Source organism: Enhydra lutris, unplaced genomic scaffold (assembly GCF_002288905.1).
Source record: "Enhydra lutris kenyoni isolate GAN:26980312 unplaced genomic scaffold, ASM228890v2 scaffoldscaffold33, whole genome shotgun sequence".
Lineage (NCBI taxonomy): Eukaryota > Metazoa > Chordata > Mammalia > Carnivora > Mustelidae > Enhydra > Enhydra lutris.
The window spans coordinates 10187500-10212581 of NW_019154117.1; the positions used below are offsets into that span (position 1 = coordinate 10187500).

General features: G+C 44.6%; 1 protein-coding gene across 2 annotated transcripts in view; it reads left to right on the forward strand.

Moving 5' to 3' along the window:
- Window positions 1-25082, forward strand: part of LOC111153502 (phosphatidylinositol-4-phosphate 5-kinase type 1 beta) — a 277329-nt gene that overhangs the window by 137151 nt on the left and 115096 nt on the right. For both annotated transcript variants that reach the window (XM_022512562.1, XM_022512563.1), the window contains exon 4: window positions 22455-22585. In XM_022512562.1, the coding sequence (XP_022368270.1) occupies window positions 22455-22585 (131 nt within the window). The remainder of the gene's footprint in view (window positions 1-22454; window positions 22586-25082) is intronic.

The window sequence follows — 25082 nt, forward strand, 5'->3', positions numbered from 1 at the left end:
CCCAAACTCACCCTCCCCAAGGTCACCTGGACTGGAGATCACTGGGCACCCAGGGGCCCGGGTCAGCATCTTTGGCCCCAGAATGTCTGTTTGGTCACATGTTCTCACTCAGTAGATAAACCTGGGTACCTACACATATTAGGCAACACAGTTATAGCCCTGAATACACGGGATTGGCCCATGACCTCACACAATCATGTTGTACAGGGTCTGGACATTTCAGCACTGTTACTGAATTACCTTTCAAAAAGTTATCTCAGTTTCCACTGCCTTCAGCTGATTTAGGAAAGTGCCTGTTTTCCCAGGTTCAGACACTGAGCACTATTCATTTTAAAAATCTCTGTTAGCTAGCTAGATGAAAGTGCCTTAATTTGCAGTCATTTTTATCCTTGGTAAGTCTATTTTTTTTTTCAAATAATTTTTATTCATTAGGTACCTTTCTTTGGGAGTTAACTTCTATTTATAAGAGCTACTTGTATATTAAGGGGTCACATTTTTATTGCAAATGTTTTTCTGGTTTTAAATTAGTCTTTTAATTTTGCTTACTCTTTTTTTGACTCAAGCTTTTATGAAATCAGATTTATAAATATTTCCCTAAAGACTTTTGTCTTCACCCTCATTTTTAAATTTTATGCTGTGAATGCTTTGTTTTAGTTATAATATTCATGGGGTCCCTGGGTGGCTTAGGCAGTTAAGTGTCTGCCTTCAGCTCAGGTCATGATCTCAGGGTCCTGGGATCAAGCCCTGCGTCAGGCTCCCTGCTCAGTGGGGAGTCTCCTTAGCCCTCTCTCTCTCTGCCTCTACCCCTGCTTGTGCTCTCTCTCTCACTGTCTCTCTCTTTCTGTGTCAAATAAATAAAATATTTTTTAAAAAATTGTAATCTTCATAATATTAAAACTTCCCAAAGAATTCTTAATTTTCAAAAAATTCCCAATGATATGTTCACATCGATTCCTCTAATTAAGCTTTGGGATTATAAGATCATTGCTTTTAAAAGGTTGCTATTGTGACCTTTGTTGAAATTGGTTTAAATTAAAGAATTTAGTGAGAAGTAGCATCTTTAACTGTTAAGTCTTCCCTTCCCAAAGTTAAATGTCTGTATTTTTATTGTCTTTTATGCTCCTCAGTAAATTATTTTCTTCCAAGACTTTGTACCTCCTTTTTGTTAAGTATATTCCTAAGTAATTTATGTGGGATTTTCTTTTGGTTCTTATTGGTGTGGGGTTTTGTTTTGTTTTGTTTTGATTTCTCCTACAAAAGGGATTTTTTTCTCCATTACGTTTTTTAGCTGGGAATGTGTAAGTTCTTGATTTGTGTGTCTCATCTTTTAAACTTTCCTCCTAGGTCCATGTTTGATTCTAGGGTATGATAAGTAGCAATCATATTGTCTCTAAATTGTAATTTTTCTCCTTCTAACCAATATTTTGTATTTAGTTCTCCTGCCTTATTTTGTTAGTGTGATCTTCCATTATAGTATCAAAGAATCTTAGTGGTAAAGGACAACCTTGGCTTGTTCATGATTTTAAAAGACAGATGGCTCTTGTAGTGTCCCGGGCCTGCATTCTGTGGCCCACGTGGTCATTAAAAGCTATTTAAATAAAAATCCCTTGGCCACAGACATCTGGGAGGTGTCATTCTCTTGTTCCCAAGAGTAGAATGTTGTCCTTTAGCTCAAGAACTGTTTTCCATACTGAGAAAGCTTCTTTCTGACTCTGGTTTTACCAGAAGTTTTTAAAAATCTTAATTGGGTCTTGGCTTCTGTGTATAATCGATTTAAGCAGAGCATGGAAAGGCAGTCTCACTGGAAACATAGTTAGCTTTTGAGATATTCCAAGTACTTGAAAGTAGTAAAACTTTGTTTCTATCAAATATTATTTAATTTGGATTTGGTGTCAGTCCAGATGGATGGAGTAATTATAGTATTTGCTTATAATTGGAGGGGGGCAGCTTTTAGAATTCCTTCCTACAGTCCTGCTGACCTTTCCCCCCAATACCAGAGTAATCTCTGTGGAAATTATCCCTAGTTAATGCTTTTCACAAGCTGTTCTGGGGTAGGTAAGTATGACCTTCGCCTTAAACACAAACGAACAAAAAAAAACAGTGTGGCCCAAACCATTCTGGATGGGCCCCAGCAGAACATCTTATTTACAAATAGATTCATCCCTTTGGGGTTAGTGGGGCAAAGAGCAAAAGGGTTGAGCTGCTTTGTATGGACAGGACCAAAAAGCATTTAGGTGTTTTAAATTTACCTCACCAAGCTAAAAATCACGGTGTCCAAAGGGCTGTGTTCCTTTCTGGAAGCTCTGGGGTGGGAGATCCATTTCCTTGCCTTTTCCAGCTCCTGGGAGCCAATTGCCCTTCCTTGGCTCGTGGCCCGTTTCTCAAGCTCGAAGCCAGCAAGGAGCAGTTAGGCCTTTTCACCTTGTGTCTCACTCACCCTCCTGTTTGCCTCTTCCGTTCTCATGTGGAAGGACCCATGCCACTACCTTGGGCCTGTCCGGGTAACCCGGGACCATCTCCCCATCTCAAGTTCAACTGGTTAGCGACCTTAATTGCACCTGCGACCTTGTCATAGTTGGCCTTCTAAGGCAACATACTCGTTGAGGTTTCGTAAGTTCTAGGGATTAGGGTATGAACATCTTTGGAGACCATTGTTCTGTCCACCATGGTATAATTTAACCAGTGTCCACCTCCGTGCACTTAGAGCACTTTGTCTGTCCCTCTAGAGCATCCTGTCTGTCTGAGATGCTCAGACACTGATTGAACTCCTGAGGCATGGAGACAGTGTCGTGTCTGGACTTCCTTCTCGTCCTCCTCCTCTCTTTCCCTCCCTGTTCTCTTTCACCCCTGCTTTGAATCCGTAAGTGTGACCAACACACCTCCAGGACCTGCATCTCCCTGTAATAAACCTACACAGAAAAGAGATTATTTTACAAGGTGGAAGCGTGCAACCAGGCTCCCAGGGCTGTCCCATGTGCTGGAAAAGCAGGTACGGCTCATGCTCCTGCTACAATGTGAGCCCGGTTTTTAAAATCCAATTCTGAGCTCACTGCCGGAGATTCTGTCCTTTGCCTGGATTATTAGGCATCTCCCACAGGACCGTTGGCCGTGTTGTTTCTTCGGTGTTTACAGAAGCAGGTCATGTTCATGAAGCATGTCCGGAAGAAGGAAATGATAGATGGAAAGTCTCTACATGGGGCAGAGAGTCGAATGATCTCTAGGTTGGGACCAAGGGCTCAAAATAGGCCGGTGACTTCATACGCACCACGGGACCGGTAATTTTCCGGCACACAGTTTGGATAAACTTGAACGGATCTTTTCCATATTTCTTTGAAAACGGAACATGAGCGATTCTCAGGGATTTCGTCCTGGGCAGAAGATCGTAGTCCGATCCTCCCCTCCGAGGACAAGCTCCCTCCTTTTTCTTGAAAGTCGGGTGGGCGTCCTGCGCGTTTTCGCAGCCGCTGTTGAAATGAGAATCGTCACCGTCACTCATGGTGGAAATAGCAGAAATGATTAATTTAGAAAAAAGAAGGATTGTGGGGTGGGTGGAAGTGACATTTGTCTGCATTATATTCTTAGAAGCTTAGCCTGTGAGAGTTGGAAATGCCTCTGAGAAAACTGTTCATTAACATATAAGGAAATAGAAGCGCAAATACTTGCATCGGTGGCCAAGCGCATGCTGAGTGCTAGAAGTGGAGTCGGAGCCCCGGCTGCAGGGGTCTGGGTTCTCAACCCTTCTCTGTGTGCTGCACTCTTCTGTGGCACCATTGACAGCTGCGCAGGGTGGCCAGACCAAGCCACCTGCCCCCAGAGGTGCCCTTTGTGTCGATTTCCACTTGGGCGTTTCTCAGGCGCAGGTGACTAAAGCGCTCCCTGTGTGGTCGGCCCCTGAGAGCCAGAATGTCATTTGCTGTGTAGCCCCTGGGTTTGTGAGGACGTGGGCATGGCCACGTGGAAGGCAGAGAGCATGGACAGGTGTGTGTGTACACATGCGACACCAGCTGCCTTTCTGAGGACCAGGATCAGGACGAGGGTGAACAGAGTACATCTTCCTGTCCTGGTTCTCCATCATTGTTTTTGTGTTTTTTTTTAATTGTTTTTTCATTTTACTTATTTTAGAAAGAGAGAGAGACTGGGGGGTGGAACAGAGGGAGAGGGAAAAGCGGAGTCCGTGCTCAGTGCGGAGCCTGATGCAGGGCTCGGTCTCAGGACCCTGAGATCGTGACCTGAGCCAAAATAAAGAGTCGGTCGCTTAACCGACTGAGCCACCCAAACACCCCTTGTTTTCTCATTTTTAAATCACTTCCGTACTAGTGTTTTGCACTTGTCTTGATGAAACAAAATGTGAGTTAAAACTGTGAAGTTTTAAGGCACAGTTCTTGATAAACCTAAAACACAGAGCATCCCAAGGACACAAATAGCATATCCGCAGCGACACACATTCACCGTACATAAGGGTGATTTATGTTGGTGCATATGATGAGGGTTTTGTACTTGGATGAAGTTGGGGTTTCCTACCAGGGCTAATGTTGCTCCCGGCCCCACCCTCTCAGAGAGCATTTAGGGAGCAAGCAGTACAGACATACTTTTGATTACCTATTTGGAAAAAGTGATGCTAGTGGTATCTGGTGGGGGGAGGCCATCGATGCTGCTAAACATCATACAAGGACCAGGACAGCCTCCCACGTACACAGCAAAGACTTATCCAGTCTCAGATGTCCGTGGTGGGGCACTTGGGTGGCCTTGGTGAAGCCATCCGACTTCGGCTCAGGTCATGACCTCAGGGTCCTGGGACCGACCCCCGCATGGGGCTCCATGCTCAGCAGAGAGCCTGCTTCCCTCTCCCTCTGCCCCTCTCACCCCACTTGTGCTCTCTTGTTTTTGTGTCACATAAATAAATAGAATCCTTAAATAAATCAAATGTCGGTGCCAAGGTTGAGAAACCGTGGCCTAAGGGAATCTATGACTTATCTGATACTTGGCTTTAGGAGGCTATGTAGGGAGTTGATTAATTTAGAAACTGCTTGGCTTGGGGAGTAAACCTCTCAGAAGAGTGTGTGGCCTAGGGACACTTCTGTAGTCCACTGGGCTAAGGTGATCAGTTTGCCCCACAGTTGCAGAATTTCCCCGTCTCTCAAGCTTCTGTTCTCAGTGATGGGAATTTAAAAACCAGCTTCCCTCTACCTTTGGTATGTGTGGATTCTGTGGTTGAGGATTTGGGGGTTTTGTTTCTCTTTGGGGTCATGTTAGAGTTTGCATAACCAAACACAGAATTACAGGAGACACTTATGAATGTCAAGACAAAGCTGGACCAAAACAGCCCCATTCAGGGAACCCAGTGGTGGGTGAGGAAGTGGGCCCCAGTGTGGTCAAATCGTGGCAAGGGCCCTTATGGCCGCAAATACTTGAAAACAAAGGGGGGCCAGGGTGGGAAGAGATGGCTAGGGGCTGCTAGATCCCTCCCAGTGTACTGTGTTCTACTCACAGAGTCAGCGTAGTGAGAATGATTAGTCTTTCCTTGTTCCTTTTTCAATCTATGAAAGAAAATTTCCGTATTGTTTGGGGTTTTTCCTTATTGTCAGGTGGTTAAATTCCAAACAAATTAAATCATGGGATAGAGACAAAGGTATTTCCCATAAATGCATATGTTGTGGGCCTGATGGCAGATGGTTTCCCTCCCATGAAAATAACACCCCTTCTCCACGGAAACCTGTAAGTCTGAGCAGCGTGGGGCGGGGCACCAGGACCACACCTGCGTGTGTGTCTGGTGGCCTTAGTCAGTGGTGGTTGTTGGAAGAGACTGGACTGCTTTCACTCACTTCAGTTCGCAGTGAGACAGTGCCCCCTGGGAAAGGCTATTTGTTTACCCAGGCAGATTGGAGAGATTTCCCCCAAGCCATACACTGTACCGTGTTCACCTGTTTCACAAGCCAGGCTACTGCTAGTCAACCCACCAGTGGCCTAAAGCCAAGTGCTATCAGATACCAGTGCTGGGACCGCTAGGTATTTACCCTGAAGATACAGAGCGTGATCCAAGGGGTCACCTGCCCCCCGGCGTTCATAGCAGCAATGACCACCGTAGCCAAACTGTGGAGAGAGCCAAGCTGTCCATTGACAGACGAATGGATAAAGAAGATGTGGTCCATGTATACAATGGAATAGTACTCAGCCATCAGAAGGAGTGAATACCCACCATTTCCACTGATGTGGATGGGACTGGAGGGGGTTATGCTGAGCGAAATAAGTCAGACAAAGACAACCGTCATATAGTTTTACTCATGTGGGATATAAAAACAGCACAGAGGATCATAGGGGAAGGGAGGGAAAACTAAAGGGGAAGAAATCAGAGAAGGAGAAAAACCATGAAAGACTCGTAACTATAGGAAACAAACAGAGTTGTTGGAGGGGAGATGGGGGTGGGGACGGGGTAACTGGGTGATGGGCATTAAGGAGGCACGTGATGTGATGAGCACAGGGTGTTATATGCAGCTGATGAATTACTGAACACTGCATCGGAAACCAATGTTGTACTATGTGTTGGCTAATGGAATTTAGGAAAGAACAAAACTGAAGGTACTGGTGATGGGAGAGAGGCGAAGTGGTGGTGCCCAGGGGCAGACCCTGTCAGAATAGGCCTGAAAGAACAGAGGCTAGAGGTGTGGATCGGAACAGAGGCAGAGAAAAGGTCAGAAATCACCCAGGCCTTCTTTGTACAGGGACTCATGGAACTTGTAAAAGAAAACACTACAGAAATTTCTAGAAACTTGCTTACATGTACCCTGAAAGTTGGCCGCTGCAGGGCCTCAAGAGGGGTACCCATCAGCTCAGAGGTGATCCCTCCAGAGCCTCTAGAATCTCAGTGTCTACCCACCCACTGTGATCTGCTCATTCAGCCAACACCAAGTTGAGTCCAGAGCAAGGCAGGCAGTTTGTTGGTAGACACGTTTATGTCATTGGAGAGTGTGGGGTAAGGGCAACAGGACCCACCCCAGTTTCCTCTAACTGTTACTAGGAAGGGGGAAGGAAGCACCCTTCCATTGAGCAATGGTCTGTGGGTCAGGCACTCCCACTTGTCCTGTCCTGGCTGGTCAGTTACCAGTGAGGGCCATCACGGGCGCATGCCGGGCTGGGCCACCAGAAGACTCGTGTGTTGGTGTCAAGTCCAGAGGTGGGAAGAAAGTGGCTAAGAACAGTCCCATCCTCTGACAGTCCGGAAAGGGGTCGGAGGCTGGTGGTGAGCTCTGATGGGAAGAGTCCTCAACTAGGTATTTGTCAGTGGATAGCTCTGACACCAGCGCTTTTGACCATAGATAACATCAGAATCAGCTTCATCAGGTTCTCTCAAAGTTCAAAGAAAAGGCCTAGGCAGACATAAGCAGGCCTCTGGTTGCTACCCAGCTGGCGTGTCTGGAAATTGCACATGGGTGAAGCAAAGGTTGCTTCCGCTTGCTTCCCTTGTGAGAAATGATGGTTCTCCTTTCTCAGTATCAGTCTTACTCTAAGCAGGCAAAACGCAGTTACTTTTGCGTGTATTTTTTCATGGAGCCACTGTAACTGGGGAGAAAAAAAACAAAAACAGAGATCATGTTGGAATGAAATAGGTTAAACTTCACCACGCAAGTGACTTCTGCTTGGTGACCATGTATACGGGAAGATAGCTTAGAAAGTCTGACTTAGAAAATTTTACACGTGGAGGAAATCTTGGCAATCATCTAGTCAAATGCCTTCATTTGTAGGGGAGGGGACGGAGACCTGGCGACGTCATGGAGCTTTCTCGAAGTAGCTTCCTCACAGCCCCTGGACAGCAGAAGGGACCCCAGACTTAAGATTTTTCTGTCTCCTTCCTGATGCCAAATGTCTGTCTGTGTTTGCAAAATACCATGGCAGGCCTGAGGAAATGAGGGCAAGAGTCGTTGTCTTCAAATGTTTTTTCAGGTCCTTTTCTACCGTTCGTCAGAAAGCTGGTTGGTGGCAGAGCTAAGCGCTCCAGCTAAGTGTCTTTTCATGGGTGTCCGGCCGGGTCCCCTGTCCTGCAGCCCCAGCCTCCAGCACTAGTGGCGAGAGGAGGGAGGGAGCCCCAGGCAGTGAGATGGTGGGACAGTGAATCTGGGAGAAGCTTGTCTGGGGTCCAGAGCTGCAGTGAATGCAGAAGCAGGTGAGGCCGGCAGGGCCCCCCAGGAGAGCTTCCCAGGGCTACTAGGGGAGGTCCTGCCTGAACTGCCCCCCGCCCCCCGGCCCCCCTCCGCAAACCCATCACTTCACCTTGGGGACCTGCAACTCCCTGGCCAGGGACTCTTCTGTCCCCATTTAGAGCTGGACGTCCAGCTGGGTTCTGAGAGTGCTTCTATCCCAAAGACCTAAGGAGCTTTCCTGGCAGAAGGGCCGATGCAGGGAAAGCACAGTGATCTGAAAGGCCATTATAAAGAGGTACAGAGGCAAGGGGAGAACAGCCATTGGGTGTGGAATGGGGGAGCCGCAGGCACGTGGGAGAGTCCCAAGCACCTCACGTGGCTGGGGTTTCTGTGGTGCTTTCCCCAATACACAGGGTTCTAAGATGCAGGGTTTTAGAAACCACATTCCATGGTTCCGAGAGAGCGTGGAGAGAGGAAATCACCTCTTGAGGTCCTCCTGGGTGTTGAAGCACAGAGGCTATGTGGGCAAAGAGTGCTTAATCCAGACTTGAGAGGGAACATCATATTTAAAATGATTCCCTGATTTCAGTGCTTTAACCTGGTAATGGAGATTCTTGAAAAATACGTAAATAGCCTCTGATGTCTCAATCTGTAGAATATTTTTAGTGTAGAGCCTTCCTGTGAAAAATAATGTAGGGTTTACCTTTCGGATGTATGATCTTTCTGAACTTTATTCTTCTGTAAAATGGAGGTAATGGTGTTAAGGTGAGAAATCAGCGCCACAGATAACTTGACCTGGCACATAATAAGCCCTTTAAGCAGTTACCACCGAATTTAAGGCAATATTACAGAACTGTAGCTCACCGAAGAAATTACCGTATTAGAAGCGTTAAATACTAAAAAGCAATCTTTGAGTATTAAGGAAAGACCTAAATTCCAAATTTTAAAACCCCTTCAGATAAATATTGGCATTAACATTTCAGATCTTTTTGTTTCAAATTCTCTTGATGTTATTTTCCACAGCTTTCCAGAAATATGGGCAGAACTACTGAGCAAGTAGTAATAATATGGTTAATAATTACCATGATGAGCATTTCACATAAGTTAATTGTGAAAAGAGGGATGGCTTCACTTGCCACTCTGAGAGGACAGCTTGATGATAGGCATTTAAAGAGAGATTCCCCCCACACACACTTTTTTAAAATCCTTTTACCAGCATCCGTCACCATACCCTAGGCCTTGCCCCTGCCAGTTCTAGCCTGTGAGAAGCGTTTAGGGCCTGCATGGAGAAAAGCAGTTGAAGATTGGCAAACAACACATCGCTAGCAAATGATGCTTTTCATTGTCTGTCTGGAGAAATCACTGTAGTTTTGGGTTGTAAGATTACTTCAGTTGTCTGTAGGGTTCTGTCACATGTAGCAATCTCATCCTTCCCCTTTCTCCCTTCCACATCTTAGATCCCTGAGCGTTGCCTGTTACATAAATATTATTTATTTCCATACAAATATATATGCATATATGTATGTTTTTCATAGATGTTGTTTATTCCTCTGACACGTGTAGGATCTATGTTCTGTATAGATTATGCTATCATCTGTTACAGGATAGACAGGAGATGTGTGTACAATTCCCTCTGGCCCACGTATAGAGTTTATCTTTTTTTTTTTTTTAAGATTATTTATTTATTTATTTATTTGACAGAGAGAGAGAGAGAGAGAGAGAGAGAGATCACAAGTAGGCAGAGAGGTAGGCAGAGAGAGGAGGAAGCAGGCTCACCGCTGAGCAGAGAGCCCGATGCGCGGCCCGATCCCACGACCCTGAGATCATGACCCGAGCCGAAGGCAGAGGCTTAACCCACTGAGCCACCCAGGCGCCCCGTATAGAGTTTATCTTAAAAAGTTAAACTATGAAGGAGAAAAACCAAAGTGAGGGACCCTTCAAGGGAGAAAGCAAGCTAGTTTTCTTTCTTTTAGGCCTGCTTCTGTATCATTAGTCATTTCCCACATTTTATCTATTTTTTTTTCAAAGATCAAGAAACTTCATTATTTAAAAAAGTGAAGGGACTCTTACAAATCTTAACACACATGGGAAAAATAAATAAATAAATGCAGGGATCCCTGTCCCTGAGAGAAGTTTCGTTTCTGGCTTTGTTTCTTCTTACGGGGGCAAATGGGTAGCAGTCAAGCCCTCCTGTGTTACGACGTCGAAGAATGCGTGTCGGAATTAATTAACCGCATAATAGTAACCAAGGGTTCTGCCCACACTGTCAGAGAGCCCGGCACTGGGTTATTTCTCCTCCTCAGCTAAATACACTCTTCTTTTCTGTAAGTGCAGAGGTCGCCGGGTGGAAGGAAGAGGAAAGTTTGGCGAGGTCTTGGTGTAGGTCATTAAAGAGAGATAAGATCTTATTTGCGGCCTGGGTTTGCGAAAGTACAGTGAGTTCTCCTACAGGCCTTTAGCTTCCTTGAAGGAGTTTTAAGTAGCCTCCCCTAATCCTTAAAATAGCAACAACAGCTCTGTGTGTGTGTGTGTGTGTGTGTGTGTCTATCTGTCTGTCCATCTGTCTTATGCAGCAAGAGCTTTGGGGGACAGGAGGCCAGGGCCAGGGCTAAGTTTCTATTACTGTGTCATAGGGCTTCTTAACATCAGGCACTGTTGCTGCTTGGGGCTGGATGATTCTTTGTTGAGGGGACTTTGCTGTGCATTGTAGGATATTAGCAGCATCCCTGGCTTCTGTCCAAAAGATGTCAGTGGCCCTCCCCAGTTATGACCGCCAAAGTTGTCTCTGGACGCTGGCAGATGTCCGGTAAGGGACAAAATCAACCCTCATTGAGAACAGCTGCTCAGTAAGAAGGGCAGATAGGCACTGCAGACAATTAATGTCACCTGCCATTAGTTCTGTGGTGTTCCCCCCAAAGCAGGGCTGGGCACCGATGTAGCATTTCACCTTTAAAATCAACAGCTCCCTCACAGGAATCAGAATCCTCTAAAACCAGGTGGAACTTGGTTTCTGTTGGTTCCAGGCAGGTGAGAAAGGAATCCCTTTTTATTTCTAGCTTTTGAGTGGAAACATGTATTTGTATCAAATAAATAATATCTTCAAAAATTCATTTATTTATTTATTTTAGAGAGAGCACAAAAGCAGGGGAGGGGCAGAGGAAGAGAAAAGGCGGTTTGGTTTCCCTGCTGAGCTCGGAGCCTAACACAGGGCTCGATCTCACGACCCTGAGGTCACCATCTCAGCTGAAATCAGGAGCTGGCTACTTAACCGACTGAGCCACCCAGGCGCCCCAATAATATTTTCATTTGAATTTACAAACAAATGAAACTTTCTTCCGTAGTGTGTATATATGTTAAGGTTATGCTCCTGGGCCACACTGACAATGAATATCTCGGTGCGCCCTGTAATATTTTGGAAGGATTACTTTGGCGGCATTCACAATGCTGTTCTCTGCTAAATCAGAAATTTCATCTGCAGTTGGTGGCGTATCTCTTTAAGGGCAATTAAGTGCTTATAATTTACCATGCTGAATACCTTCAGAGTACACTATTTTTCTGTTGATGAGAAGTGTTTGCTTAATATGCTTTTCCATTCCAATGAGAGAATGCTTCACTGCCAACCATGTAAATAAGGTAGAGATCATTTGAAAGAAACCATGGAACACGAAACACCTTGACTTTTCCAGCACATTTAGAGAATCAAATCTTCCTCCCGACCCATGGATACACAAGGATTCTGTTAAAAGGCTGCTTAGTAATAATAGAAAATTAAATACAAAACGAATCTGCCTTGGGCATCTGACAAGGTTGCTTAGTGCCCACTATGTCAAAATGACCTCGTTAAGAGGTAATTTTACCACCTGGAAGGTCTGTGTAGGCACAGAGGAGGACGTAATTATTCTTAGTCAATATCTCCAGTGTTCTTATTCTCAAAAATGTAGAAGGCTGCAGAAATTATATCAGAAAAGTGGTTTCCAACAGGAAAGTAACAGAATACCACAAAAGTCATTTATGAAACCACACCTACTGGGAGAAGGGAGTCACCGTGTCTAGCTGCCATGTAAACAGAGACTGCACGGAGAGAACAGTGGTTAGAAGGTGCACTGTGAGGGGAGCCTGGGTGGCTCCGTGGGTTAAGGCCTTTGTCTTCAGCTCTGGTCATGATCCTGGGGTCCTGGGATCGAGCCCCACATCAGGCTCTCTGCTCGGTGGGGAGCCTGCTTCCTCCTTTCTCTCTCTCTGCCTGCCTCTCCACCTACTTGTGATCTCTGTCAAATAAATAAAATCTTTAAAAAAAAAAAAAAAAAGGAGAAGAAGGTGCACTGTGGAACAGAGGACCTTTGATTCTGGGAGTCCCTAGAAGGGTCCTAGACCTGCCCTAAATTTCATCCTAGGGAAGGGGAATATCTAGCCCCAGAATAAATTTAGAGAGACAATGGGAGACAAAAATAAAGTTGATTTTGATTACGTTTCATGAGAGTATAGCAGTTACATAGGTTTCTAGCAGTGAGACCTTGACCTGAACAAAATGAGATTTAAAGAATGAGCAAATCCCAACCATGAATGTATGTGTGTATATATGTAGATATTTAAATTCATCCCTTTAAATGTATTTATAAACATAGTAACAGTATCTTGAGTGAAGGACATTTCTTTTCCTACATGTAACGGAAAACTTAGAAAATTCAAGAAGAATAAGGCTTGAAAGTACAAATCACCTACCATTCCACCACCCAGAAATAATCATACTGTTCGATATATTTCCTTCCTGTCCTGTTTTCTTCTGGGGACGCGTATGCAGTCGTTGTCAAATTTCATTCTACATATTTTGTACCCTGCCTTTTTAAACTAACATTTTATTTTTCCAAAGTTAAAAGCACATTTTAAAAATATGGTTTAGAGGATGACATAATCTGACTGGAGTTTATTGATTAATTTTGTCAAGCGTTCAAAATCCAGACTTAGACTTACTTATGAATCAGTGATACGAGAGAGAAAAGAACAGAGACTTTTAACGCACAGTTTTTGATGTCCCAGCAAGTTGTAACATTCCTATCAGCCACTTGGTTGGGATTTTCATCACTCCTTCAAATTCTCTTTTCTCGGTTTCTCTAATGCCACGTTTTCCTGATTTTCTTCCCACTTCTGCGGTCACTCCTATGTCACCACCAAAGGTTCTGCTTCCTTTCTAGTCCCTAAATGTTTCACCAGGCTCAGGATCCTTCTAGAACTCATCTGGCTCCTTGGTTTTCAATAAACTTTATATGCCAAAAACACTCAGAACTCATCTGGCTCCTTGGTTTTCAATAACCTTTATATGCCAAAAACACTCAGATTCAAATTTTCAGCCCAAACCTCTATTCTAAGCTCCAGACTTGTTTCTTAACATCTCTGACTGGAGTCTCGTTGGCATCCCAAATGGAAGCCTTGAGCTTCCCCAAGAAATATGTTCCTCCTCAGTCTCCTCACCTCAGCCGAGCAACCTCTGTCCTCTCAGCTCTTGCAGAGAAACACCACGACTTTTCAGTACTTTGTTCACCCTGGTTTCTGGCTCCTAAGAAGTCTTAACTCCTTCTAACACATCTCACATTATCTCATCTATCCATCTTTTCATCTCCGTGAACCATGATAATAGTCCCCCAAATCCTTTCCCTCTGCTGGGCAGCTGGAATGATCCTTTTCAAATTAGGATGCTGTTTCCTTATCAAAATAGAGAAACCCTTAGCATGGCCTGTAGGTCCCAGATCTGGGGCCACTGTGTCTTTCCAGCCTCTAGTTCTGGCACCTTCCCTGTGGCCCACTGCGGTTTACGCCAGTGGTCTGCTTTTGAGTCCCTGAATCTGTTCCCCGGACCTCCTCATGGGAGTCTCAGTCCCTTGAGGGCCAGGACTCTGGCCAGGCTACTCGTGTGTCCCCACATGTAGGAGAGCACCTGGCCCACGTGGGGCCCCCAGCCAGCCTGCGGACTGGACGTTCTCACCTTTCGGGTCTCTGCCCATGTCCCGTTGCTTGGGGACAGAAAATTCTCAGACCCTTGTCAAATGGAGGAACAGCCTCTGACTGAATGGCGTTCTGAGGGGAGCTTCTGTCTTTGTCTGTGGCATCTGCAGAGAAAATGCCAGAGTCAGTCTGGATGTAACGGAGAATGATCTGCAGAATAACGGGACCCTCACAGTTGGCTCCACCCCGATCCCTAGACTGTGTACGTGGGTTGCTTACATGGAAATGGGACTTGGCGTCTACCATCCAGTTACCAATCTTTGGTAGGGGAGACTCCCCTGGACTCCCTTTGCTGCTGCATCAGTAGGAAACAGACAGAAAGAGGGGATGGAGAGACGATTTGAGTAATCTGGAGGTGAGAGGTGGCCCCACTGTGTCTCAGAAGGCTTTGCGTTGCCCACCCACAGACTTCCCCATGTCTGTAGTCCAGGACCCGTTTCATGCTATCCGTCCCTCTTTCTTTTCCCTTAGTTATATCACCGGGTCAAAGAAGAGTCCTATGCCTCTGTTGTTGAGTATAGGTTCGGAGACAGCACTGGGGTGGGGGGGGCGGTACCCTGGACTTAGGGTTGGGGGTTCTCCTTGTCGGACAAGAATTGCCTTTTCTCACTACGAGGAGGTGTTACGGAGCGGGGTGTTTATGGCTTAGTGTAAGGCACCTTGGCTGTGAACATCTCTAATTCAGAATTAGACTCTAGATCTGTGTGTGGTTTTGGAAAAACAGACATTCTGAAAAAAAGAGAGTGTGTTGGACCCCTTCCTTGGGAAAAATGCACACAAGTAGAAAATGTCATATGTGGTTGTTAGGGGTTCACAGACCTGGAAGGTCAGCTTGCTCAGAGGATAGAGAGAGAGAGAGAGAGAGAGAGTGTGTGTGTGTGTGTGTGTGTGTCTGTGTGTCTATGTGTCTGTGTTGGGGGTGGGGGTGGGGATCTCTTTTTATATCAGGATGAAGGAGGTCCGTGGAGGTCAGGAAGGAATATGCTATCAGACAGGCTTCCAGGTCAAGCTAAAGGGTTTGGACTCAACCCTGCAGTGAGGACTCTAGGAACCCATTAAGGATTTCAGGCAAGGTGGTAACACCGTGAGATCTGTCCTTCTGATAAAAATCACTGTGGCCTCATCTCTGTTGGCTCTAATCCCATAATTAGTTCATCAGAACGCCTTGGAGGGAAAAATGCTGCGGACATGAAATGTTTTCATACTTCCTCTTCAAGCCAGTGATATCAGGTGGCCCATTAAGTGACCGGGTTTCTTAGACAATGTGCTGAAGAAAGCTATATCCTGTAGCCACTGTCATTTCCTTTAAATCTTACTGTTGTCGGAATCGCTATTCCCCTGATTGTAGGTTTCCGTAGATGTTCACTTGTGCTGTTCCTGTCACCGTGATGAGCTCCTGGTGCCCATACTTCCAGCTTCGGTCAGATCCGTCTCCAGCAGAGAAACTCAGGCACACGCAGCTGTGTGCAGGGAGTGCTGACCCAGGGGCCTTGGAGGGCACAGGGTCATTCCTGGCTCTTCCACGCACCCGCCAAAAGGTTTAGGTGCAGTGAATCTCCCCCAACTGCCGTGTCTTCATCTATGAAATGAGCTTTATTTTTCTTAATGGTTTTATTTATTTATTCCAGAGAGCGACAGGACAGGTGTGGGGGAGGAGCAGAGGGAGAGGGACAAGCAGATTCCCGTCCTAGTGCGGAGCCTGACATGGGACTTCATCTCAGGACCCTGAGATAGTGAAATGAGCCAAAACCAAGAGTCGGATGCTTACTTAGCCCACTGAGCCACCAGGTGCCCCCATATAAAATGGGCTTTAGGGGCACCTGGGTGGCTCAGTGGGTTAAAGCCTCTGCCTTCGGCTCAGGTCATGATCCCAGGGTCCTGGGATCGAGCCCCGCATCGGGCTCTCTGCTCAGCAGGAAGCTGCTTTCCCCTCTCTCTCTGCCTGCCTCTCTGCCTGCTTTGATCTCTGTCTGTCAAATAAATAAGATCTTTTTTTTAAAAATCGGCTTTATAAATAAACCCTCCCTACCTGCATAAGAGTATTTGATCGCATAACAATTTGATCCTGCCTGTGAGGATCAAACACGATCATTAAGAGACCGTGCTTTGGAAAATAGAACCTATTACACAAACGCCAGCTGACATTCATTTTTCCTCTTTGTATTACCCTTATCCCTGCTCTGGTTTGGGTTAGGAAAGAGGGGCTATGAAACTAGGTGTCGGCGGTTTGCTTTTTTGTGATGTTCTCTGGTTCTTTCTCTGAGTATGAAATGCTTGAGAGGTTTTCCTAGTTTCCAGGCAACGTGTTGCTACCACTTAGCCCATGCAAAGTCCTGGAATAAAAATAGCCTGTTTCACTGTGTTCTGAAATCTAGAACTCTATGTTTTGAAGGAGTCAGAGGTCCCCGTTGGAGCTGGACGGGAAAGATGGTCATGTCCCAGTGCTTTTAGAACGTGTGCAAAGTCTTACTGAGAAGACAGGAAAGGCTGGGTGTCTGTGAAGCCGTCCACCTGTTACCAGTTCGCTGGTCTCTTGGTGGCTGTCCCCAAGGAAGGAAGAAGGGCTTGTGGCTCAGACTGGGCAGGGAAAGAACTCCTGCCAGCACTGTACACAGAAGGTCCTTCCTCAGCATCGCACTTTACTCATCCGCTAACCAGAGACACTCCAGCTAGCATTTTTGCTTCATAACTTGCCCAAGCGTGGCTGTGTTAGAAAATACACCAACAGCGCCTATCACTGTGCCTCATGTCCCCTGGGAGCACTTCATTAACAAGTGACATTAACCAGTCTTTATACTGGTTTACCAAGCGGTTTACAGCTTTGCCTAGGCTTCCTTGTGGCTGGGTAGGACAAGAAGCAAAATAAACTGTTTTATCCCTATTTTATCAAAAGGAATGGCTCCCACCGAGCTACTTCCTTTGCTGAGGTCAGACAGCTAGACTTGAAAGGGAACTTCTGACTTGGATTCTAGGCTCGTTTTGGAAAAAAAAAACAAAAAGCAGATGCGGAAGCCACATGGGCTTTCTAGTGAGGATACACCACCCGCTAGCAATGTGACTGGGGCGAGTCATTTAACCTTGTTGTGCCCTAAATCCCCACCTGGAAAATGGATGTAATGGTTGGTGCTTCTCTGGGTCCTTGAAAGGATTATATGAGTTTAGAGATTTTGATGTTTTAGGCTGCGGTGTAGTTAGTTGCTTCCAGGTGTGAGTCCCAATCCCACGTCTTCTGTAGCTGTGTGACCTACTGTAGGTTACTAAACCTTCCTGAGTCAGTAAAATAGAGATGGTAATAGTACCTGCTTATTAGGGTCATTGTGAGAATAAAAGAGTTCAAATAACCAAAAGCACTTAGAACAGTGCCTGCCACTCAGTGAATATGCTATAAGTACATGCCATGGCTACTGTAGCTTGTGAATGTGATGGTCGTCTATCTAGTGTCTGGCACAAAGAGTTAATCCAAAAAATATTAGCTTATATAGCAACTTCTAGTTTCTCCCATCTGAGCTCTTGAATTTTAAGGAGTCCGAAGGGAAGGTAATAGGATCACAAGCCTGTTTGGGGATTCAACATAAACAGACATCAATGGGGCCCTTTCCAAAATCTTATTCCTTCAGTAACTCAAAATTTAATCTTACGCCATAGGAGGAAGAATTTTCCAGTGCTCCTTAGAGCAAGGGCAAATTCTTGAGCTTCACCCCAGATCTCTAGAATCAGAAGAGCCTGGAAATGTAACCCATCCATCTGTTCTGGGTTTTGGATTTGGTTTGCAATGCCCACTGACTTTTTTTTTCAAGACCATTTGTTTTAGAGTAGTTGTAGGTGAACAGAAACATTGAGAAGGTACAGAGGTTTTCTGTGTGCTCCCTGACCGCCCCCCACATGCATAGCCTCCACATTGTCACCATCCCCCACCAGAGTGGGGCATTTGCTACGGTTGATGAACTCACATTGACACATCGTAGTTACCCGAAGTCCATGGTTTCCTTTATGGTTCACTTTTAATGCTGGGTGTTCTGTGGGGTTAGACCCATGTATAATGACATGTAGCCATCGTTACAGTGTCATACAGAGTATTTTCCCTGCCCTGAAAACCCTCTGTGGTCTCTGTTTCTTCCCCCAACCCCTGGCAACCCTTCCCCCAACCTCTGGCAACTGGAGCTCTTTTTGGTTTCTGTGGTTTTGCCTTCCGTCTGTTGTAACAAGTATCCCAGAGATTCTTGTGTTTTCTCAAGTTCGAAAATACCAGATGTAGACTCCTGCTGCTTTGACCACCTTCTCTTGCTGGGGGTCGGGGAGGAGGGTAGCGGACAGAGAATTGGCTACTCAAACTGTAGGACAGGTGTTCTAGCCCAGGGAGGGCTAGATGACTGAATTAAATAGAAATATAGGGGTAAATCCTACCTGATCTTGGTGGATAATCTTTTTAATGTGCTATTGTATCCTATTAGCTAGGATCTTGTTGAGAATCTTGGAAACCATGTTCATCAGGGATATTGGTCTGAAATTCTCCTTTTTGATGGGGTCTTTGCCTGGTTTGGGGATCAGGGTAATGATGGCTTCATAGAAAGAGTCTGGAAGTTTCCCTTCTGTTTCTGTTTTTGAAACGGTTTCAAGAGAATAGGTATTATTTCTTCTTTGAAAGTTTGGTAGAATTCCCCAGGGAATCCGTCAGGTCCTAGGCTCTTGTTTTTTGGGAGGTATTTGATCACTGCTTCAATCTCGCTAGATATTGGTCTATTCAGGTTGTCAGTTCCTTCCTGTTTCAGTCTTGGAAGTTTCCAGGAATGCATCCATTTCTTTAGGTTACTTAACTTATTGGCATGTAACTATTGGTAATAATTTCTGATGATTGTTTCTATTTCTTTGGTGTTAGTCATGATTTCTCCCCTTTCATTCATAATTTTATTAATTTGAGTTCTGTCTCTTTTCTTTTGGATTAGTTTGGCCAGTGGTTTATCGATCTTATTGATTCCGTCAAAGAACCAGCTTCTAGTTTCGTTGATGTGTTCTACTGTATCTCTAGTTTCTATCTCATTGATCTCTGCTCTAATCTTGATTATTTACCTTCTTGTGCATGGAGTTGACTTAATTTGTTGTTGATTTTTGCAGTTCTTTGTGTTATAAAGAGCTGATGTATTCGGAATTTTTAAATTTTTTTTTGAGCAAGACTTGGATGGCTATGTAATTCCCCCCTTAGGACTGTCTTTGCCATATCCCATAGGTTTTAGACTGATGTGTCTTCATTCTCATTGGTTTCTATGAATTGTTTAAGTTCTTCTTTGATTTCCTGGTTGATCCAAACATTCTTAAGCTAGGTGGTCATAGCTTCCAAGTATTTGAATTCCTTCCAAACTTTTTCTTGTGGTTGAGCTCCAGTTTCAAAGCATTGTGATCTGAGAATATGCAGGGAATAATCTCAATCTTTTGGTATCGGTTGAGCCCTGACTCGTGACCCAGTATATGGCTATTCTGGAGAAAGTTCCATGTACGCTTGAGAAGAATGAGTATTCTGTTGTTTTAGGGTGGAATGTTCTGTATATATCAATGAGATCCCTCTGGACCAATGTGTCATTCAATGCTCTTGTTTCTTTATTGATTTTCTGCTTGGATGATCTGTCTGTTACTGAGAGTGGCATGTTAAGATCCCCTATAATTAATGTATTCATACCAGTATGACTCTTTATTTTGATTAACAGTTGGCTTATGTATTGGCTGCTCCCATATGGGGACATAAATATTTACACTTGTTAGATCTTCTTGGTGGATAGACCCTTTAAGAATGATGTAGTAGGGGCGCCTGGGTGGCTCAGTGGGTTAAGCCGCTGCCTTCGGCTCAGGTCATGATCTCAGAGTCCTGGGATCGAGCCCCGCATCGGGCTCTCTGCTCGGCAGGGAGCCTGCTTCCTCCTCTCTCTCTGCCTGCCTCTCTGTCTACTTGTGATCTCTCTGTCAAATAAATAAATAAAATCTTTAAAAAAAAAAAAGAATGATGTAGTATCCTTCTGTATCTCTGACTACAGTCTTTAGTTTAAAATCTAGTTTATCTAATATGAGAATCGCTACCCCAGATTTTTTTTTGAGGCCTGTGGCATGAACGATGCTTCTCCATCCCTTCACTTTCAGTCTGGATGTATTTTTAGGTTCCAAATGTGTCTCTTGTAGACAGCATATGGATGGGTCCTGTCGTTTTGTCCAGTCTGCAACCCTGTGCCATTTTATGGGAGCATTTAGGCCGTTCACATTGAGAGTGATTATTGAAAGATACATTTTTATTGACATCATGTTGCCTGCGAAGTCCTTGTTTCTATAGATTGTCTCTGTAAATTTCTGTTCTATGTCACTCTTGGGTTCTTCTTTTATAGAACCCTCCCTTAATATTTCTTGTAGTGCCGGCTTGGTGGTGACATACTCTTTTAAACCTAGCTGGTCTTGGAAGCTCTTTATCTCTCCATCCATTTTGAATGTCAGCCTTGCTGGATAAAGTATTTTTGGACTCTGAGAAACAAAGTGAGGGTTTTGGAGGGGAGGGAGGTGGGGACCAGGTGAGCCTGGTGGTGGGTATTAAGGAGGCCATGTATTGCATGGAGCCCTGGGTGTGGTCCATAAATAATGAATCTTGGAACACTGAAAAAATAAATTTAAATTAAAAAAAAAATACAGATCGTTCCAGAGAACAGTCAGGGGTGAGGGGAGGGGGTGGGCAGGGACCAAGCACTTTGAAAGCACATGACTCTGTTGATAGGTCTGGAACAGAACGCTTCAGAGGGTTGGGTCCTCTGGAAGGGGCTGATGTCGTATCTTGTGCCATACTTCTCTGAGTGATGGCTAGGGAAAGGAAGGCATTTTGAATTTTTATGTGAGGTTAAAATGAAGAAAATCCATTTCAGCCTTCAGAAGTCGGAGCTCTTGGTACAAAAGGTCACTGATGCCGATTGGAGGCATGGCAGAGCTCAGAGGGAGAATTAAAATAGCAAACTTTTTTGTTTTTGAAGCACTAGTTGCACTAGAGGCTTGAGTTCTAAGTCTTTTGCCATCCTCCTGCCCTGGGATCTTAAGTAAAGAGCATGTGGGAAAGGAAAAACAAACCATTTTTCTTGGATGGATGTAGGGAGTTGGATGGAGGGTAGGGAGTTATCCTCAGATGAGGGGCGATGTAGTATTTGCAGTGGGGTGAGCAAGCCACCAAGTGATGACTCCATGGGGAGAGTATTGTTTCCAGTTGTGTAGTGCAAGTGACTGGTCAGTACTGATGGATGTTGGCCTCGAGTTTGATCCTTGCTCCCCACATTTACTTGATTATGGAGATAATCTATTCTTAAAGGCTTCAAAACTGTCTCTATGCATGAGGCTCTCAGACCTTCTAAACCTGTTGGGATGCTGTTCCATGATCATAGAGGAGATGCAGAACCAAGCTAATGTTGTACAACCTTTCCACCCACCTCCCAAATTGGTGACCTCTCCCACAGCACTGTCATCCTCGGTCACCCAAAGTTGAACCCCAAACAAACCACCTCTAGCCCCGGGCTGGGTCCGCAGTAATCATTTGTTGACTTTGCCTGAAATGGCCGCATTTTCACAACCATGTTGAAGAATGCCTTCTCATTTTCCTAATTGGAGTCATTCTGCTATTTCTCCTATTATGTTGGTTAAAACTGTGCACACACACAAACATATGTATATGTATATATGCACATAAAGGTATACACAGTATTCCCCAATTTAATATTATATGAATTTAATTATGGAATGATGCTGGGAAAGTGGTACATTGGAAATACTGGTATTCCAGTGCTCCGTGTTTTATCGCAGATCAGTGTAGGAAGTTTTGCTGATGGATCTGTGGCAACACCAGTAAGCCATTCACAGACTCAGACTACTCTTTGTTCTCTCATTTGTTATGAAATACAATACTCTTCCTGACCCAGAGGTGTGTTATAGAACTTCAGATTTTTTTATTTAAATGTGACCGACCATAGCATATCTATTTTGTTAGAAATTATAATGCTGTGTATTGAAAGTTCCCTACCAAATGTCTAAGTTCTTACTAAAAGGAACATGGGGATTTGGGACTGTAATTTGACCTTAGAAATATCTGTAGGAAACATTACCATAAAAATAATTTGGTATCAAGAAGGGTCCTTAATGTTTGCAATTAGGCTAACCATCAAAAGAAGCATCTTGTCTTTCCAAACCCAGCTTCCACGTTGCTTAGGGACAAGAAAGAACATCTGACCTCACTCTCCTGGTTTTGCTGCTTGTGACCCTGAACGAGACCTTGACCATGGAGGTTAACCCTGACCCTTGTTTTCTTTGCAGACTGCATCATCTGCTATCAAAGGTGCTATTCAGCTGGGAATAGGATACACAGTGGGGAATCTCACTTCTAAGCCCGATAGAGATGTCCTCATGCAAGACTTTTACGTAGTGGAAAGCGTCTTCCTGCCCAGGTAAGAACATTTCCACTTGCTAAAGAGCCTGCTGAGCGGCCTCTCCCAGTTGAAGGCTTTCATACCTTCACATGCATACATGTCCACGCTGGACCTTTAGTGGGCCCAGAAGCAGTGCTGGTCGTGGCTACTTTCTTTGGCCTCAGGTGGCTTGCATTTTTTTTACGTGGAGATGGGAGGTAGGTTCTGTCCTATGGGCCACTTGTAATTAGTCACGGTAATGCCAGGAAAATGGCGTGAAGACAGACTTTGAGATTCAGCAGGAAAGAGTGCGGTGCTCACGGAGCAGCATCTGCGTGGGTTCTGACAAAGAGGGCGTTGTGGAAGAAGCAGCAGGTGCCAGGTTGTTGCTCCCCCCAATTTCAAAGACGGGCTGGGAGCCCACAGTTGGGCCTCATATCTGAGCTCAGTCATTAGCTCTTCCTTTGCGATGACTTTGACTTAGTTTCCCTCTGGAGAACTTCGGAGACTCCTGCCATTTTGACACCATATTTGCGAAAACACCCAGTTAACCACGCGTGTTGCCTCCAGCTTTATTGTGTTTGGGGGTGGGGAGATCAACGCAGTAAATAAATGTGAGGCACGTGGTAGTGGTGGCTGAGCGCGGCTTGAATACCCGTAGTCCCACCGAGCTGTACGCTTACACACGGCTTAAGTGGTAGCCCTATGTTGCGTAGCCTTTACCAAAATAAAGTTTTAAAGCCTGGCACCAGCTCAGTAGAGGAAGACAAGTAATCATGATTGAATTGGAAAGATCACCGCTGCTGACGGGATTTTTCAAAGAGAACGGTCTAGCCAGTAAAAATGCGGATAGGTACTTGATTTGGGGGCTTAAGGCATTTATTTTGTCTTTGGGGCAAGGAGGTTTGACTTGTAAGGCACGTTTATACTTTAAAATAACCATTTCCCTCCCAAATAAGTCGCTTTCATTTTCACTTATTACTGGGCTTGGGCGAGAATGGCTGAGGCGACCCTTGGGCCCTCGGGGTCTGCATTACGTTATTTTTTTTTTTTTAAGTCTTCAGGGAAATGATACTTGTGTGTATTTCCATGTCCAGGTGTCAGCTGTCTGGAAATCAAACCAGTAGGTGATGAACTGAAACAGCCTAGTTTTGGTTTAAATGCTCTGGGCTGAAATACAGAACTATCAGAACTTTTGAAGTGCATTTCCCTTGGGTCCTTAGCAGCCCCCAGAACTAATTTCCAGACAGAAGATGGACAACCCTTTATTTCTCTTTGTTGTCTGATTGCTGTTGCTAGGACTTCTAATACTATGTTGGACAAGAGTGGTGAGAGTGGGCATCCTTGTCGTGTTCCTGATCTCAACGGGAAGGCTGCAAGCTTTTTCCCATTGAGGATGATATTTGCTGTGGGTCTTTCATAGATAGATTTTTATGAAGTTCAGGAATGTTCCCTCTATCCCTATACTTTGAAGCGTTTTAATCAGGAACGGATTCTGGATTTTGTCAAATGCTTTTTCTGCATCAATTGAGAAGACCATGTGGTTCTTCTCTCTTCTCTTATTAATTTGTTCTATCACATTGATTGATTTGCAAATGTTGAACCATCCTTGGTCATGGTGGATAATCTTTTTAATGTGTTGTTGGATCCTGTTTGCTAGGATCTTGTTGAGAATCTTAGCATCCATATTCATCAGTGATATTGGTCTGAAATTCTCCTTTTTGGTAGGGTCTTTGCCTGGTTTGGGGATCAGGGTAATGCTGGCTTCATAGAGTCTGGAAGTTTTCCTTCTGCTTCAATTTTTTGAAACAGCTTCAGGAGAATAGGTGTTATTTCTTCTTTGAAAGTTTGGTAGAATTCCCCAGGGAATCCATCAGGTCCTGGGCTCTTGTTTTTTGGGAGGTTTTTGATCACTGCTTCAATCTCGTTACTAGATATCGGTCTATTCAGGTTGTCAATTTCTTCCTGGTTCAATTTTGGGAGTTTATAGTTTTCCAGGAATGCATCCATTTCATCTAGGTTGCTTAACTTATTGGCATATAACTGTTGATAATAACGTCTGATGATTGTTTCTACTTCCTTGGTGTTAGTTGTGATCTCTCCCTTTTCATTCATAATTTTATTAATTTGGGCTTTCTCTCTTTTCTTTTGGATTAGTGTGGCCAATGGTTTATCGATATTGATTCTTTCAAAAAAACCAGCTTCTAGTTTCATTGATACGTTTACTGTATCTCTGGTTTCTACCTCATTGATCTCTGCTCTAATCTTGATTATTTCCCTTCTTATGTGTGCAGTTGGTTTGATTTGTTGTTTATTCTCCAGTTCTTTAAGGTATAGAGACAGCTGGTGTGTTCTGGATTTTTCAATTTTTTTGAGGGAGGCTTGGATGGCTATGTATTTCCCCCTTAGGACCTCCTTTGCTGTATCCCATAGGTTTTGGACCAAAGTGTCTTCATTCTCATTGGTTTCCATGAATTGTTTCAGTACTTCTTTGATCTCCTGGTTGATCCAAGCATTCTTAAGCAAGGTGGTCTTT